The following is an 18,530-nucleotide window of genomic DNA, read 5'->3' as shown; positions in this document are numbered from 1 at the left end:
CGCATTCCACAAATGTCAACTACAATTTGGTTATTTTATCCACGCCACACAGGTCTTAACGTGTCCGGTTCCGCACTCACTTGATAGACGGGTAGCCTTATCATGCCCAAACAGTTTTGCTGTACGACAGAAGAATTGCATCCACTTCCTCTGTTGTTATTAATTGAGATGGATATTTTAGAAAGGCAGTCGGACGGACAGAAATTTGAAAGGGAACAGGCAAAATAGAGCAGGATTGGACAAGGCAGAATTGATTTGGATCTACTGTATATGTGATCTATGTAAACAATACTACACTCTGTGTTTAAGGCATTCAACAAAATGACAGAGGAGGGAAGGTCTGAACCAGATGCAGGACGATGAAACTGAAATTCATCAATATGTGGTATGAAATGGGAGCACTACACCCTGTGAAAAAGGGACTCAACAAATGACAACTATGACAGGACGGGGAAGAGCAGGACAGGACAGGATGTTACCGGACAGGACTGAATGGGCCAGGACAGGATGGAAAAGAATTAGACTGGATCTATAGGTGGACTGAGAAGGCAATGCTACACCTTGTGAGAAAGGGACAATTAGCAAATATGACCGGACAGGCCAGGGCAGAACAGGATTTTCTCCCTATGTGGTCTGAGAAGGTAGTACAACACCTTGTAAGGAAGGCATGCGGGTAGTAGATTGACAAAATGGGGGAGGACAAGACCGGATTGGAATAGCCAGGTTTGGACAGGACAGGATTGGATTTTATCTATATTTGGTCTGGGAAGGCAGTAGTACAACACTGTGTGTGGAAGGGACGCAACAAATAGCAAAAATGACAGGATGGGGTCGGACAAGATTGTGCTGGCCAGGTCTGGATAGGACAGGGCTGGATTTTATATAGATGTGGACAGGGAAGGCAGCGCTACACTGAAGACTGAGGAGCTAATTTTGGGCCAGGACAGAACAGGATTCTACCTATATATTTGTGGCAGCATAAAACTAGATTATGCAAGGAAGGGTCGCGACAAATAACACATACGTACGACACGATGTCCCAGGACAACTTGGAAAGGGATTGCACAGGACTGAACTGAACAATACAGTAATGGATTAGATTTTCTCTCAAAGTTGTCCGGGAAAGCAGTGCTACACCCCGGGAAGAAGGGATGTAACTTGTAACAAATATGACAGGACCATCATTTTTTATGACATTTTTGTTTGGCGTTCAGCCGTGAGGTACAAAACATGGTTAAAAAAAAAAAAAGTGTCTGAAAATGGGTGGCACTGAATGAGTTGGGAAGGGCTGGGGAGGAGACCATAAATGTACAACAATTTCCTCTTCTGTGCTCACATCGGATTTCAGAAACTTTTTGAGAACTTTTCCATCTGACGCGGCAGCAATGGCGTACACATATGTGGTGAGCGTGGCCACGGGAACTCAAGGCAGGTCAGGGACCGATAACTACATCAGCATAACGCTGGTGGGCACCGAGGGCTGCAGCCAGAAGACACGGCTGGACAAACCTAAGCACGATGACTTTGAGAGGGGCTCTGTAAGTGACATTTTCATCCACACAATTCATCATATTCATATTGGAGGTGATCTCGTCAAAAGATCTTTTATGAGTGTGAACCATGTTGGCTGGAAGGAAACATCTGCCGCTGTCTACAAAAAAGCCTGCAAGTGTCACGTTACATTCCGAATTATTGCCTGAGGGAGGTATGCAGAGAGACTCACATCACCCTCCTATGTTTCATCGCTGATAAGACACAACAAAGACAACTGCCAGACCACCTAAAGCCGTTTCTGCATTCATAACTTTGTAACCGAAAACGTGAATGTACACTTGGCATGACAATAAAGACTCTCATTCATAATTCTGACATTTAATTGATGACCGACAATTTTCTGCTGCAAACATTTGCAACAGCTCTCGGTGTGATGTAATGCAGTGCTACCCCACTGCAAACTATGTTACTCGTATAACTAGCGTACCACTGTTATCTCTATAAAAAGGTCAAACCGATGACACGCGTCATTGCTCGCAGGTGGATTCCTACCCGATCAAGGTGCAGGAGAACTTGGGTGAACTTGTGTTGGTGAAGCTGGAGAAGAAAAAATACATGGCACAGGACGACTGGTACTGCAGGTACGTCTCGGTCAGGACTCCAGGTGGGGACAGCGTGGAGTTCCCATGCTATCGCTGGCTGGTGGATGACAAGGAAGTGGTGCTGCGGGATGGACGAGGTATAGGGTCGCAAACCGCAGCGGGTCAGGTACACTGATTTCATTCGATAACGTGGTGTTTCTCTGGCTTGTTTTAAGCTCACCTGCCTCAGGATGATAAAACGAGCCCGTTCAAGCAGCTCAGACAAACCGAACTGGAAATGAGGCGGAAAGCCTACAGGTATGTCTCATCTGACCGTGATGTCTGTGACTGAGCGCCACATGCTCTGGAACTGTTTTTTGTGCACCTTAGATGGATGAGGTGGCAGCCCGGCTTTCCTATGAGCATAGATGCAAAAAGACATCAGGATTTGCCCCGGGACATCCAGTTCAACAGCGAGAAAGAAGTGGATTTTGTGCTGAATTACAGGAAAGCGTATGTATTGCCCCTAATAGCCTCGATCACATACTGATCGCCAGACAGTTGAGGCGTTTCTCAAACTTTTTGACAAATTGCTAATAAGCATGAATTTCCAGAATCCAGAACCTGCTCATGAACCGCTTCACGTGCATGTTCCAGTCATCCTGGAAGGACATAGCCCATTTTAAGAAGATCTTTTTCAGCATCAAAAACCCAATCTCAGGTCAGCATCAGATGTACATTTTGTTCTTTACTTCCACATCTCATTTCACTGAAATTTCACATTTCACTTGAATTACTTACACTTCAGGTTATGTGATGCAACACTGGAAAGAGGATTTCATGTTTGGCTACCAGTTTCTGAATGGCTGCAATCCTGTCCTGATCCAAAAGATTAGCAAACTTCCCGACAAGTTTCCCGTCACCAATGAGATGGTTGCTGTCAGCCTGGAGAGAGAGTTGACTCTCGAACAAGAAATAAAGGTAGACTTACTGTAGTCATTGCAATTTGTCTCGATACGGATGATTTCAGTCAAACCTGAACAGAAGACTTGATTGAGGTAGAATGGACCTTTCCCACTGAGAAGGAGTCCTCCAAGGTCCAGTTTTTTGCCCCAACCTGAACAGAAGACTTGATTGAGGTAGAATGGACTTTTCCCACTGAGGAGGAGTCCTCCAAGGTCCAGTTCTTTGCCCCTTTTCCTGTAAATCTTCTACCTATTCCCCCTTCTGTCAGATACTCTCGTCATGGTCTCACTAGCATTGGTTCGTTGATGACGACAATTTCTAACAGGAGTATGATCCATAAATCAACCAATAAATTGTGCTAAATAAAGGCTTCCATCACTGCTCCAGGCGGGGAACATCTACATGGTGGATTACGAAGTGTTGGATGGCATCAAAGCAAACGATACAGACCCAAAGACTCCGCAATACATGACAGCTGCCATCTGTCTTCTGTACAAGAACACACAGAACGAGATCCTTCCGATAGCCATCCAGGTAGGGCGGTATGGGATATGAGCCAGTCTTCCTCTACTTTGACAATATTTTCTATCGTTGCCTTGCAGTTGGGTCAGATTCCAGGTGAGGACAACCCCATCTTCCTGCCCACAGACAGCGAAGACGACTGGCTCCTGGCAAAAATGTGGGTGCGCTCGACCGACTTCCAGCACCACCAGACGGTCACTCACTTGCTCAGGACGCATCTGATCTCAGAGATGTTTGCCATCGCTATGTTCAGGCAGCTCCCCGCAGTCCACCCTGTTTTTAAGGTGATAACTCTCGCTCATTAACTTGAATGAAGGACTGAAAACTAGTAATGGTTGTGCTTATTCACAGCTACTCATTCCACATGTGCATTTCACCATCGCTATAAACACCAAGGCCAGAGAACAGCTCATCTGTGAACATGGTCTCTTTGATAAGGTGAGTTGTTTTGAGCGGAAAGCATTCTTAGATCATCTTATACCAACTTGGGTGTTATTTGTATGAGTCCTGAAGATTAGTTTCATCAAGCTTGTGGTAGACAAAAAGTTAACTAAGTCCTGGTAAGGATTCAATGAAAGTTGACATGAACTTGGGAAATACAAGTTCTAGTTTTGAATGTGTGAGGGCATCCTTAGGCTCTGAAAATTGGGGTAAGACTTTGAAGACTCCGAACAGGCACAGGTTCAGAAGATTTGGGGACAGACCACATCTTGTGAGGTTCTGGAACAGAAACAGGCACTTAAGGACTGAAGACATCTGAAGACATCTGCAATATCAAACTTTTACACTTTGAAGACTAAAAGATAAGGTCTGAAGAACTGGTGGCAGACTGACAGCCCCATGTATGACACCTAATCTCAGGTATACCCATAGACGGGACAGGATCTGCACTTCTAGACCAGGGGCAGAAACTCAAAGACTAAAAATATGAGGGCATACCAAGATTTGGGTAAGAGCTTGGCCCTCTGAGGCTTTAAGGACTCTGAACAAAAATATTCTTCAGCTTCTGGGGAAGTCTAGATGGGTTCTGAACCATCTGCGGGACAAGGTCAAGCTCAGTCTCAACCTTTGAAGACTCAGGGACAGATGACAATCTGTGGATTGTAAGGGACAAGATTGAAGACAGAGTTCTCAGATACAGATTCAAGTTGTGGACAATGACAATGAGATTGAGGACTAAGTGGCTTGACCCAATTTAGAGGAAACATTCTATGTATGTGGACTCGGCTACATTTAGAAAGTCTCAAGAGTTCAGAGTCCACATTCTTTTGTTCCTTCCCACATGTCAAGGCGAATGCTACAGGTGGAGGTGGTCATGTGGAACTGATTCAGAAGACCATGAAGACCCTGACATTCAGATCTCTCTGCTTCCCGGATATGATCAAAGATCATGGCATGGACAGCAAGCAGGACGTTCCCAACTACTTCTACAGAGACGACGGCTACAAGGTGTGGAAGGCCACCAAGAGGTGAAGACCGTTTTGAGGATCCAAAATTTTGCTTGCCTTGTTATTTGTTTCTCCAGACTTAACTTGGATCATCTTCTTGTAGCTTTGTGTCCGATGTGATCGGCATTTATTACAGCAGCGATGAGGAGGTGCAGAGTGACGAAGAAATCCAGGCCTTTGTTCAAGATGTACGTGACAACGGTATGAAAGACTTCGATCACTGCGGTGGGTATCACTGACGTATGAACATCCGATATATCATACACAAGAGCAACTTTAATTCTTACCTGGTGACATATTTCCATGCAGGGTTCCCCAGGTCGCTTGAATCCCGCGAGGAACTGATCGAATATCTGACCATCATCGTGTTCACGGCTTCAGCCCAACACGCAGCTGTCAACTTTGGACAAGTACGGTACAGATTAGTGATTCCAAATGAAAAGCGGAGGTCTTTCCTGCAGTTGTAAACGGTCATATATGAAACTGACACAGTTTCCACAATGCGCAGCGACTACAAAAATGTGACAGTCATGTAAAAATATTTTTACATTTGAGTACAGAGTGTAAACTTTTTCTTCACTTACCAAGTTCGACTGGTATTCCTGGATTCCCAATGCTCCGTCCACCATGCGGAAGCCTCCACCAAATCGAAAGGGTGTGGCAAATATAACCCTGATCATGGAAAGCCTCCCGGATCGAGGACGCTCCAGCTGGCATTTGGGTGCCGTCTGGGCCCTCAGCCAGTACCAAAAGAACGAGGTACATGTCTTCTTTTCCACGTCAACACCCGAGAAACCTGTCTCCACTTGCGTGTTCTCATTTATGTTTTGCAGCTCTACTTGGGAATGTACCCCGACGAGTACTTCTTGGAAAAGCCAGTGATAGCTTCCATGGAGAAGTTCAGGAAGAATCTGGCAGAGATCAGCAGCGGCATCAAGACAAGGAACCAAGGCCTGGAAATGCCCTACTACAACCTGTCCCCTGACAGGATACCCAACAGTGTGGCTGTTTAAACAAACATGGACTCTCTGCACTGTTTTTCTTAACTATACTTCAAAATAGGGAAATTGGGAAGGAAATGTAGTAAGATTTCAACTTTCCCAGCTATCATACAAGTGTACTCTACTGTCTAATTAAAATTTGTGTGATAATTTTTTCCCCAAAAAATTATCTTCTGGCTCAATAAGTTTTTAGTCATTTTAATATACTTTTTCTCTACTTTGCTTTGAAATGTCTTAAATTCTGTTTTTTTCATGTTATTCTTTTGCCTCTAAATGTTTTGTAACTCTGCGACGCACATTTAGTTACCTTGTGTATGAAATGCACAATACATAGCTGCGTTGCCTTGCCTTATTCAATTTCACAGGTAGAAAACATTATAGTGTATAGTACTGACACGTCCCGCCATTGCAAGAAACTAAGGTCACTAACAAAATCGTTTACAAATTTTCTGACGACACACGTAATTCATGTATGCTTACTTTAACTTTTTATCTGTAAATTAATCCCTTCAGTCCGGCTCCCAATAAAGTGAAAATAGCGAATGTGCTTTGATGAAGTTTTTGGAACGTAAATTCCGCCTGAGGGGACATGGAACTCACTCGGCCACGCCATTTAAAGGCACAGTACATAAATTCACAGCACAGTTCGTGCTTTTCTTGATAAACACCAAACTTGAAAAGCATCTCAACTTTTATTTGGTTGTTCGTTTTGAATTCTACACACTTTTTGTTCAAACATGGGAACAGAAAACATCAACAGTTTTAATTTTTTTTTTTAAAAAAAGAGGACGACTTTTTTTGTTTTGTTTTTTCCAAGTCGCTTTTACACTATTATTATTCCAAAGTGACGTTCACAGACAAACTTGTGGAATGATATAGATGAGGGGGAACAGTCATCATATATGTTCAAGTCCAGTCAATAGTAAAAAAAAAAAAAAAAAAAAATGTAGCTTTATGCAAGTTACATTTTTGTGCCCTCTCCCCCCTCCCTCGCCCAGACACGACGAGTAAAAGCAGCAAAGTACATATAAAAACACAACTTACATCTTTATGTGCCATGTCACACTCAATGGGATCTTTATATAGGAATGTTTACATCTAAGGCTCAAAACTTAATGCGAGGAGCCAGCTCCCATTAAAAAAAAAAAAAGAACATTCTACAGCCTCGCATCCACTTTAAGCATGAACATACATTAAATAATCAATTTACAGATACAGCATGTTAAAACACATTTTAATAAGCAATTCCTAATAATTAAAAAAAAGGTGATTTGTACTGACAAAAGCGACAGGGAGGGGAAGGTGAAAATGTAGACTTTGTAAAATTACTTGGAAAAAGGGACATGGATGAGATTAACAAACATTTTTTTGGAAAATAAATACAACACAAACAAAAACATCATTTTACACCCAGTGGACGAGAAACACGGTAAGCAACTATAGAAGAGAGCAACAACGTAAAAAGGTAATTGCACTTTTTTTTTCGCCCACCTCATTTTTTTTAATGCTCTCATTGCACCAAGCCGCCGAAAAAGAAATCAATCTTCCTCCAACTGACATGAAAAGAAAAAAAAAAAAAACATCCTTCTGCTTGTTATTAAAACAAAGCCACTATGTGATGTGGGCATAAATACAAAACAAACAAAAATGTTGGTTTCATTTATTGCTGCTGAGCAATCAGTATTACCAAGTGTGTTGTGACACCATTGCGCTTTTCGGGCAGTGGCGAGTATCAAAAAAGACCCTTGAAAAATATGACTTTTGTGTGTGCGTGGAATGGTTATAAAGGTCAACATTCTCTCGCTCTCACACACGCACGCACACACACACACAAAGAGTTGCCTTGAGAAATCAACCGCCGTTTTACTGCTTTGCCAGCCTCCCACCACCCGAGGGCGCTAGAACGAGTCCAGCGCTGACTTCATCGACAAGGAATGGGCAGACGTATTTATTTGAGGGTGGTCTTTCAATTTCCTTGGTGTCTTTTCATACACCTTTTTTTCCTGATCACAAAAATCTTCAATTATCTTTTTCAAATATGTTTGAACCAAAAATCTGTGCAAATGCAATGGAAGCAACTACCACAAAGCCCTTTTTCTTTCTGGGACCAAACTAAAGCCCGACTGATTTATCAGCTGGCCGATATCAGTGCTTTCCAAATTGATATTACCAACCCCACCGAAACCCCTCCCAAAAAATGTGTGCATTATATATACAGTACATATATGAATCAGCGCGAAATTGTATTCTGCCAAATATTGGACTCGGCCTCAAAATTTGGTGGGCCCTAAATTAAACTATGAAATATGGTATTCATTTTGTTGTTTGGGTGGCAGTAGATTTCGCAACGGTGGATTTCTCCAGGAAAGAATTTTACAGTACTGGAATATGGCAACAAGTTAACGTGGGCGTCTAAATGTATTTTCCTGAGGCTGTTTTTACAGGTCGAGGCTCTTCTGAACCAGACGCCAGTAGGACAAAGTTAGAAAACCACAACTTGGCCAATCAAGTTCCGGAAGCCAAAATGCTGTAAAATCAGCCGCTGGACTATCGATAAACGACGCTCACATTAAGCTAGCCACATTTCATTAAATGCTAGCACGCACGCTCCAGAATTCAAACGTACAAAGTTGTCACGGTGAGCTCAGAGACATAGAAAAAGATCTAAAAATGTGTTTGTTTTTCTTGTTTTTTTTTTTTTTCTCGGGTTTTGAATTTCAAATAAAACAAAAAAAGTACATTCTCTTTCAAAAGTGTGGATGCTTTTTTTTTTCCCTCCCCAAAGGAAAAAGGGAATTGACATCCTGGTTAAAAGTCTTTTTTTTTTAAGAGTTCTTCAGTTATCAACTTTTACGTGTCCGCATCTGCCAAGAAGAAACCAAAAAAGTGCTTCAATGCGCATCCACGTGTTGGTGGACTGAATCCAACGTGTGGGTGGACACGCCCACGATACCTCCCCAACTTCACAGATCCACGGCACGTTTGGTCCGGGACTCACAAGAGGTCAAAAACATAACCGTGCATGTGTGTGTGTGTGTGTGTGTGTGTGTGTGTGTGTGTGTGTGTGTGTGTGTGTACTTGTTTTTCTTGCTTAGCATGGCACCAAACTTGACATTACTGTGTGGACGTTGCGCCTAAAATGTGCATGGCTGAGCTCCTTTGACCGTCTTTGTGTTCTTGTCTTTCTATGCGAGTGTGGCACCAGACTTGACATTATTGTGGGGAAATTCTATCGAAAATTCAGCTTTCTATGTTTAGCGCAAGCACCAAAGTCGACATTGTGTGGACGTTTTTCAATTTGGGGACATTTTTAAAAATGTATGGATGAGCTATTCCTTCTGTATCATAGGCATGTGCGTGGGTGTGGTGTTTTTTTTTTCCTTTTCATTCGTGTGGTGCTGCACATGATCGTGCGGCCATTTTCCTTGAGGGGACACTTTAGCAAAAACAACTGCGTGTGTGTGTGTGTGTGTGTGTGTGTGTGTGTGTGTGTGTGTGTGTGTGTGTGTGTGTATACATTCTGGCCTTTCTGTCTTAGTGTGACTGCTGACCACTTATGGCAGGGGGAGGGAACTCCGGTTACTCGAGAGCCATATCCTGTCTGTTTTCGATCCCTCCCTACACCAACACACCTTATTCAAACAATCAGCTCATCAGCAAGCTCTGTGGAAGCCTGAAATGATCATGGCCAATTGAATCAGGTGTGTTGGTGTGGGAGGGATCGAAAACAGGCAGGATATGGCTCTCAAGGAACCGGAGTTCCCTACCCCTGATTTATGGTGTGAGCACTTTGCGGGGATATAAAATAAATAAATAAATACATGGCACAATGTCCTTGAACTACGGTGGTGTATTCTTGTTTTCTATCTAAATGTGGTACCTTTGAGGAATAACGTTCCGATAATCTCCTGTCACTCAATTTATTGGACTGACTGAGTGTGTGTGTGTGTGTGTGTGTGTGTGTGTGTGTGTGTGTGTGAGAATGTATGTGCGCGCGTGTGGTGGGGGGGATGTCTTATTTTAGGTCCCTAAAACCAGCATCCTGACAGCAAAAGAGGCAACAACTCGGCTCCACCGTCCCTCTCTGTGGATCAATCGTTGGATGATCAACTGAGTTCTCTGTTCGATACCTGCACGTCACACGTGGAGCACCTCCATACTGTAGTCCTCCGTCTCCGTATAGTGCGAGGAGTTTGTGTCGGAATGGGCGGGAGCAAGCGTGTCCTTGTGTTCCACGCTGGGCTCCAAGAGCGGCGGCTTCTCCAGAGCCAGTTTTTTACACGTGTCCGGCCGGTTCTGCACGTAGATGACGCGGTTGTAGGCCTTGAGTCTCCTCCACAGGTGGACGTAGACCTTGCACTGCACATACATGAACACCAGGCCACCCGTGAAGCCGATGGCCACCACTACCAGCTTGGTCCAGAAGGGCCACTCCATAATGCCTGAAGAGGGCGGCAGGGTGTGGGGGAAGGGAAAAAAAAAGCTTCATGTAAGATGGGGCAACCAACCATTGTGTGGATATATGTGTGTGTGTGTGTGTGTGTGTGTGTGTGTGTGTGTGTGTGTGAGCGTGCGTGAGAAAGAGGGAGAGATAGTCAATACAGGAAGGAGAATAACTTGCTATGTCATTTCTAGACTTACTTAAAAGCAAGATAAAGCAAGTTTGCCGCATACACTGGGCAGACTAGTTTCATACTGTGTGTAGTGCTATTAATCGCCACTAGAGGGAGACGTTTCTGCTCAAATTACAGGTTAAGCTTAAGACAAATATTGCCTCGAGAGTAACAAATGAAATAAATGACAACACAAAAAAGATATTTGATTAATTTAGAACATAATAGTGCGTCTAATACAAAAATAAACAGAGTTAGAAAAGACATTACACCGAGAAGAAATTTTAAAAACAATAGTCAACTCAAAGACCAAGTTAACCTGAAACCACCCCGAAATATTTCATAAATTAAAAATGTTCTTCGAGAAAATATCAATATTGTCGTACAAAGTAAATGAAAACCAATCAATTGTGAATTTAAAATGATGCAATTAAATCAAATATTACATATAAAATAGTATAGATACTTCAATTGAAGGTTATATAAATTAACCTTGCGCATGCAAAAAATATAAAATAAATTCAGTTAACTGGATTTAATTAATAAAATTGTTGTAAAATTGTGAAAATAGCTAATATAGCATAATTAAACAAATTAATGTGGAATTGAAAAATTACTAAAAACAATTACACATCTAACACTGCACTTGAAAAATATTTAAAATGAAAGAAAGTCAAACAAATATCACACATACCAAAAATAGTAAATGAATAAAATAAAAAAATGTACATACAATTTTCTAATGAATTTAAGCTACTGTAATTAACATTGCCAATGCTTTTAAAATATATTTATTCTGACTGAACTGATAGAAAATACAAATTACATTTAAGTGACCAATACATTAAATATCAAGAAATATTGCATATTATTAAAGAAGTAAAAAAAACCTGACATGAAAACTAAAGAAATATTTCTGAAATACAAAATATGGTCTTTGACCACCAGAAGGCGCCTTCGTATCACATTTGGAAAAATCACTGCTTTCATGAATCTTGGTGCATTTGTTTTTATGGTCAGAACATTTGAGTTGTAAAGAATTTTGGATTTGACAGTTAAATTAGCACACATTAACACAAACATGGGCGGGGAAAGGGCCACTGCGTGCAAACACACAAGACTGATGGGTGTGGGAATAAGTTCAAAATGCAAAACATTTACCTGGAATACTTCGGGCTGCATGAGTAAAGGGAACAATGAGTTCATTTTAGGTTTGAGTGTTATCGTAAACTAAGGCAGAGGTTTATTTCCTAAAAAGTACATTCAATATTACTGAAAGCCACTGTAACGTTAGGAACTGTGTCAACCTAGACACTAAACACAGAAAAATGTACTGTACTGACATGATCCTGTTAAACAGTACATAACAACTGTGACCCTGGAGTATGACATTCTGTGACACCCATTCAAATGCATGGTTGGGGGGGAGAAATCATCCAAAAATACTGATACATCGAATAGCGATTTTCCGTGTAAAATGGAGAAATAGGGGAACGACTGAAAATAACAACCCCGCAATTTTTTTTTTTTCAATAAAACATTTTTTCAGAATTCGTAAATCCGAACGACTGAAAATAACAACCCCGCAATTTTTTTTTTAAATAAAACATTTTTTCAGAATTCGTAAATCCACAGGTATCAAAAGCGCGAGCATGTGGGGGTCGACTATGCATACCAATGGTCCATGAGTAAAATTGAAAAGAATTTACCCAAATAAAAGTTTCAAAATAAACATTACATATATTTTTTGAAAAGCCAATTTGTAGAGAAATAAGATAATTTTTTTCATACAAAAGTCTGAATTTGGAAAAAAAAAATTCAAGAAAAACAAATTTCACGAGAAAGATTGCCCATGTTTGTACTATTTTATTTTTAGAAGTAAAAAAATCTAATATGAATAATGTTGTAATTTGTAAGCGGGGGAAAAAAGGTCTATGTTTTCATGGGATTATTAGTATTATTATTTTTTTTTTACCCGCAACACTAATGTTCTCTTCCGAGAAATCAAGTTGTACTTTCACACGTACCACTCGATCTTCAGAATCCTTGGTCCAACGACTGAAATGTTTAAGAAGTGACGACAACTACTTCAACAATTCACAACACTCTGATAAGGTGGTTTCAAAATGGCCGACCTTGTTTGATTTCGTCCGCCGTCCTGTCAATGAGCACGTAGAGTGACCACACCACGCACGTGATGGCGATAACATGGAAGGTGACTGAGCACATGATCTTACGCCGCTCGCTCGCCGTCATCTGTAGCTTCTCCCACTGTGAGAATTGCCCAAAAAATAAAATAAAAAATAACAACAGTAAGCCAGTTCGAAAAGCATTCACAGTGAACCACCAAAAACAGACATACGCATGTACGCTGCAGGAGGCTCAGCTCCTCTCTTGGATTCTTAGAACAAACTAACAGTATTGGTCATTCTTCACAGAGGATAAAGAATATACGCCCAGGAGTATTTTTATATGTTCTGCCTGCATGTATGGCAGTAACATTAGTGTTCAAATATCTGTTGTTTAAAGAGTATCAACATTGACACAGACGCTAATTATTAGCCCGCGTGCTATGGAGTTTCTCATGGCATGTTAGCATTAAGCTAACAGAGATTGTCGTTGCTATAAATACATAATGTTTAATTCTCATTTTGAAAAGACTTGTGGTGACTCTGGGGCACTTCTTGAGAGTCACAAGGAATCAAACCCCATAGTGCCATTTTTGTGTCAGCACTACGTTTAGGTGGCATCAGTTTTTTTGGTTTTGGTTTGGTTTTTTACTGTCAGGCTGCTTCGCCACTCTGTTTGGTTTATTGTAAATCTGACTGTCGTCGCCGCTGTCAGGCGCATCGAGGTGGTGAAGGTTCAGAATTTGCACGCTATGAAAAGAATTTGCATACTTGCGGTTAGTTGACAACAGTAGCGCATGTTTTTTTTTCAAAGTCGTGGCAGCTGGCTATCAGCACAAGTGACATCATGGAAGTTGCTTTGGCACAAATTAAATTCATGTTTATTCAAACGGTTTAAAAGGCAAAAGCAGAGCAAATATTATTGACTCTTTATTGGGGATTTTATTTTTTTTCTGCGGAGCTGCCTGGAGCGAAGTTGCTTTGGCACAAATTAAATTCATGTTTATTCTAACAGTTTAAAAGGCAAAAGCAGAGCAAATATTATTGGCTCTTTATTTGGGATTTTATTTTTTTCTGCAGAGCTGCCTGGAGCCTGATATAATATTTTCAGAAGTGATCCGGAGCCAATGCAACATGATGGTTGTTTACGAGCAATCTTCTGTCATTGGGTGAGCGCTATACCACAGAAACAAACTAGCATAGAATGAAGAATTTATTATGGTAATTTAAGTAAAATCATCTGCCAATAAAACTATCCGGAGCCAATGCAACATGATGGTTGTTTACGAGAAATCTTCTGTCATTGGGTGAGCGCTACACCACAGAAACAAACCAGCTTATTTATTATGGTAATTTAAATAAAATCATCGGAAAGTTTCACTTGGCAACATTTCTTAAAACATGCAAGCAATATCTTGCATTAAAAAAAAATGATGTCATAAAACGACAAAGTGATAAGTGCATTTGCAGTTTGACTAACGTACCTTGCGCAGAGGCTTGAGCTTGGTCTCCATGATGAACTCGTACTTGCAGAGCTCGCAGCAGCGCGTGTCCGAGCTCTTGATCCACTGCTGCAGACACGACTGATGTACGAAGCGCAGGCTGCCCGTGCAGTGGCACGGCGTGATCAGAGGGCTCTCGTCGTCGCCTTCACAGTGACAGATCCTGAAGCGCGACGACAAATATAAATATACATTTATATATTTCGTAAGATGGACCACGAGACGCATCCAATATACATACCGATGCATGTGTGGACAGAACACTGGAAGCATTTTTCACAGGTAAATATGTTCATTTTTTTTTTTTTTTTTTTTTTGGCATCGACAAGAGAAGCAAACCTCATGAAAATCGGTTGAAAATGAGCAAGCGACGACTTAATTTCAATGTCCGTACAATGCATTTGATGTGAACATTGACCTCCCCAACATGGCCGCCATGTTGACCCATTAGTTAATTGGCTGCCTCAATGCGCTTGGCATGTGTAGTCTTTCTCTTCATATCTGTGAATCTATCCAGTCATCCTGAATAAAAATATTTGAGGGATACAATGGCGTGGGGAGGATGGGCTGCGAATGGGGGGGGGGGGGGGGGGGGGGGGGGGGGGGGGGTCAGCCAGACATTTGGTCTAGCTTGAATCTAGTATAACTAGCCAATTGTATATGCTAAAGTCTTAACTATCTATCTGTCTGTCCATTACACGCCCATCTTAACTGTGAAAGAAGCTGAGAGACAGACCACTAATCACCTGCTGTGAGCTTCCAGCCACCTGACAGGAAGCTGCCATGACATGCTGCTTGTTTGGGTGCGTGTGCAAGAGATGACAAAGCCAATTTGACGCCTTTAATCCACCGCACATCCTCCTCAGCTGCCTCTCTCGTGTTTGTCCGTGAAGAGCACAAACTGACATTCACGTCTAAGACGGCCAAGCGGGGACATTCCCGTTGGCACGTGAGCCGCCGCTTTGATTAATCCACTCAACCTCAACCGCAGACGTCCCTGAGGGGCTCTCCTAAAGTAGCCCGAAGGTGCTAAATTAAGGATAGCTGCTAATGAGCCAATACAAACTGGAGCGACACAATGTCCAATTTTGACTGACTCTGCCGTAAAAGTATTCATTTGACGTTTACAGTTGTGTTTGAAGCGGAATCCCCTTTTTATTGCGGTGGATATGTGACTCGTCTGCAACTCCAGCTAAGACGTATACAGTAAAAACCAGAGCAAATTCAAGCCCCACTCAATATTTCAGTATTTTATACACAAATGTAAAGTTTGAGATTGGCCAAGTCACGCTCCAGATTACGTCGCTCGCTTTTTTCATGATAATTGTTCGACGGTAAACACACATCCACACACTCTGTTTAACTTTTTGGCAGTTGGCAGTGTAACATGTTATTCATCCATATTGTTAAAAAAAATATGAGATCATATGAAATATGGTTCAACTCATTTGACTGTTTTTGTTGTTGTTTTTGCTTTGAATGATTGTAATTGCCCTGTGCCGTATGACAGTTGAGTATCGCTATGGTTCACATATTGACACCCACTAGGATGACATCACATAAACACAAAAAAAAAAAGGGAAATCAAATGGCAGTGAAGTACTTTCAGGGGTTCCTCGGTTTACGATGGAGTTCCATTCTTAAGTCACTGTGCAATTGTGTCTGTGAATTTTGGATTATTACACATTGTATGCTGTAAAAGTCATTAAGAAATGACAGCTTGAAATAAAACACGAATGACACTTGGTCCAAAATAATCCACATCGGGTCAAAAAGGGATCTACCCAATTTGGGTCTTGTTGGATTCATTTAAACCCACAAGTTGGGTCAAATAATTAAGCCATAAAAAATTCACGGCCCCCACAAATATTTTGGGGGTAAAAATAACAATAAAAATATAGTTTTGGTTGTCAAAATGAATGGCCCACGTATTTTATTTTATTTTTTTGAAACCCAACAAACTGGGTTGTTTTGTTAGTTCTTTATTTGACTTTTTGGTTTATATAAAACAACCCAAATAGTTGGGCTGGTCCCCCCAAAATTGGGTTGCTTTGTGGGTTATTCATTTAACTTAAGAGTTGGGCCAGTCCGTTTTTTGACCCAATTGGGGTTATTTTTGACACACGTATTTTTTTCGCCACTGTAAACCGTCGAGGACCCTGTGGAAAGGATATAATGGGTAAACATAAATGAGGACTAATGAGCGTGTGTGTGTTTGTGTGGGTGTGCGTGTGGGTGCAGGATTCAGCCTACAAGAAGCGTCAACTACTCCATTTGCATCACTGGGGGTGGCGTTGGTTCTACCACGTCACAGCGGGGAGGGCAGGTGTGGCTGACACCATCCAGACAGTCACCCACCTGCAGCAGTCGCCCGACAACGAAAAGGGCGACAGCGGTTCCGTTTTCGCCGACAGAGGGGACGGGCAGCGGTCCAGGTCGCTGTCCTCGTCCATGTAGCAAAGCGGCGCCAAACGAACGCCCTTGGCCATCTCGTCGGCCGCAAACTCCAACTCGCTGCCTTCCATGATGGCGCTGGAGGACTTTGGCAGGCTCGACGAGGTTGACGATCGGGAGAAGGGGAGGAGGAGGCGTAGGAAATTGACGCTGGGCGAGGGGTGGGGGTAATCAGGAGCAGAGGGGGGAGCTGGAGGAGGGACGGAAGGGCCCAGCATGTACTTGTCGTTGTTCGTGAAAGAAGGGACCAGGTGGGGGTGCGCCGAGAAGACCCGACCCGGATCGGGACCGCCGTTCACTCCGCCAACCGCCTGCGTGGTTTCGGAGCCGCCCCGAGGCTGGGCGGCGTCCCCGGCCTTGGTCTCCAGTTCGCCCTCGGAGCAGGTGCGGTCGATAAAGTGCAGGCCGCGACAGAGGCCGTCCACGCGCTGGCCCACGTCGTTGAGCGATACAGAGAAACGGAGCGGGCCGTGGGGTTGACGGCCCGGGGGGCGCGCGCTGCCCAAGGTGGGCCGCAGCAGAGAGAGCCAATCCCGCTGTTTGGAGGCGGGCGGCGAGTCCGTGCAGACGGGGGGCACCGTGACACCGCCGCAACCTTCCGAGCTTTTACCGTTAGGGGCCAAGAGAACCACTGCGGTCTGCTTCTGACGCTCCTCATCTGCACCGCTAGTGTGTGCGTGTGTGGAATGTAAATGTAGTGTGACACATAGTGGTGAAGGACAGCAGGAAAGGAAGGGGGGGGGGCAGGAGAGGCCAAAAAAGAAAAGAGAAAAAAAATATGGACATTTGAGAAAAATAAAAGGGTTTGGGGGTACGGAAACTGAAAACGTGTGGCAATGAATGACCCATGTCATGAAAAAAAAAAAAATCTATTTTACAGCACGCTTACATAAACTATGCATCGTAATTTGACCTTTAAACGGTTGAAATCACATCCTCAACTGTTCAATGATTCGTACAACAGATTAGCAGAGCAAGTTTTAGTTGTAGTCAGAGTGTTCACCACGAGGTGTTCAGACATTGCTCAGAAGGACGAGGTCATGAAAATGGGGTCTTTCAGAATTTACCTCAAAAGTAACCAAACAGTAATTCTTTCCCCGCCAGAACCGTTGACATTTCGTTTGAAGGGCGTGAGGAGATACAGAGTTCTAAATTTGTGTCTGCCAACAGCATGGATACATTAGATAAGCTAAGTAGTTTTTCAAACGCTTTATGATGGCATGGATTCAATGAATTGATGAAAAATAGCAAAAAGTACTGAAACAAACATCTGGACGAGCAATCAAAAGTTGAGAGAAGCTTAATTCACCAAGTGCGTTTTAGGTGCAACCTAAAATTGCCACTGAAGGTGAATCTCTCATATTTTTGCAAAGGCAGTAAAAATAAATAAACGACACGTGACAAGGTTTTGTACCTGCAGATGTCTTGGCTGGAGGGAGAAACCGATGTTCTTGAGAAGCTGCACGGGGCGTTGACTGAAGTGGGACTGCCGGCCTGAGAGAAACAACAACACCACGCCCACTTTTAACGCGGAGTCGGCTCAGCGTACGCAAAGACAGCAGATGAATTATTCACATTAATTTTCATCTTTATAAATCTAAAGATGGAGGATTAATGAATAATGCAGTAAATTGCTGTAACCGCCGTTTTGATCGATGACGACTAATCTGTCGACCAATCGGCAAAGAAGAGTGCCTCAGAGCACCTGAGACTTGAAAGGCTTTGGAAATTATACTCAAGTTTCTTACTGGCCGAGGAAATGTTTTTCCAGACAAAAACTTTACATCTACGGACTGCAATTATGATGTTTGCTATTGCGT

The 18,530-nt window shown here is 42.6% G+C and overlaps 2 protein-coding genes across 11 annotated transcripts in view; one reads left to right on the top strand and one right to left on the bottom strand.

Annotated features, from left to right (window-relative positions):
* Positions 1-1,226: 1,226 nt before the first annotated feature.
* On the top strand, positions 1,227-6,146 carry LOC109509924 (arachidonate 5-lipoxygenase-like). Of its 3 annotated transcripts, XM_019859868.1 has the most exons (15): positions 1,227-1,538; positions 2,035-2,233; positions 2,312-2,393; positions 2,466-2,588; positions 2,690-2,796; positions 2,884-3,056; positions 3,429-3,575; positions 3,644-3,847; positions 3,915-4,001; positions 4,854-5,032; positions 5,115-5,236; positions 5,321-5,421; positions 5,600-5,770; positions 5,845-6,052; positions 6,095-6,132. In XM_019859868.1, the coding sequence occupies exons 1-14, from the start codon at positions 1,386-1,388 to the stop codon at positions 6,022-6,024; spliced, it is 2,028 nt and encodes a 675-aa protein (XP_019715427.1). In that variant the 5' UTR covers positions 1,227-1,385; the 3' UTR covers positions 6,025-6,052; positions 6,095-6,132. The 3 variants fall into 3 exon arrangements, with proteins under 3 accessions (XP_019715427.1, XP_019715428.1, XP_019715425.1); XM_019859866.1 differs by having other exon boundaries at positions 1,228-1,538; positions 5,845-6,146; XM_019859869.1 differs by lacking the exon at positions 3,915-4,001 and having other exon boundaries at positions 5,845-6,146.
* Positions 6,147-9,792: 3,646 nt separating this feature from the next.
* The window catches only part of marchf8 (membrane-associated ring finger (C3HC4) 8), a 50,944-nt gene continuing 42,206 nt past the window's right edge, over positions 9,793-18,530 (bottom strand). For 2 of the 8 annotated variants that reach the window (XM_019859871.1, XM_019859874.1), the window contains 6 exons: positions 18,125-18,204; positions 16,615-17,376; positions 14,239-14,419; positions 12,761-12,896; positions 11,787-11,801; positions 9,793-10,454 (listed from right to left, as the gene is read on the bottom strand). In XM_019859871.1, the coding sequence (XP_019715430.1) occupies positions 10,150-10,454; positions 11,787-11,801; positions 12,761-12,896; positions 14,239-14,419; positions 16,615-17,376; positions 18,125-18,204 (1,479 nt within the window). In that variant the 3' untranslated portion in view covers positions 9,793-10,149. The remainder of the gene's footprint in view (positions 10,455-11,786; positions 11,802-12,760; positions 12,897-14,238; positions 14,420-16,614; positions 17,377-18,124; positions 18,205-18,530) is intronic. The other 6 variants (XM_019859875.1, XM_019859878.1, XM_019859876.1 and 3 more) reach the window with 4 other exon arrangements.

The sequence above is a fragment of the Hippocampus comes genome, unplaced genomic scaffold (assembly GCF_001891065.2).
Source record: "Hippocampus comes isolate QL1 unplaced genomic scaffold, H_comes_QL1_v1.1 scaffold64, whole genome shotgun sequence".
Taxonomy (NCBI): Eukaryota; Metazoa; Chordata; class Actinopteri; order Syngnathiformes; family Syngnathidae; genus Hippocampus; species Hippocampus comes.
Note: the sequence above shows the minus strand (reverse complement) of the source record. Positions and strands in the feature narration are given on the sequence as shown.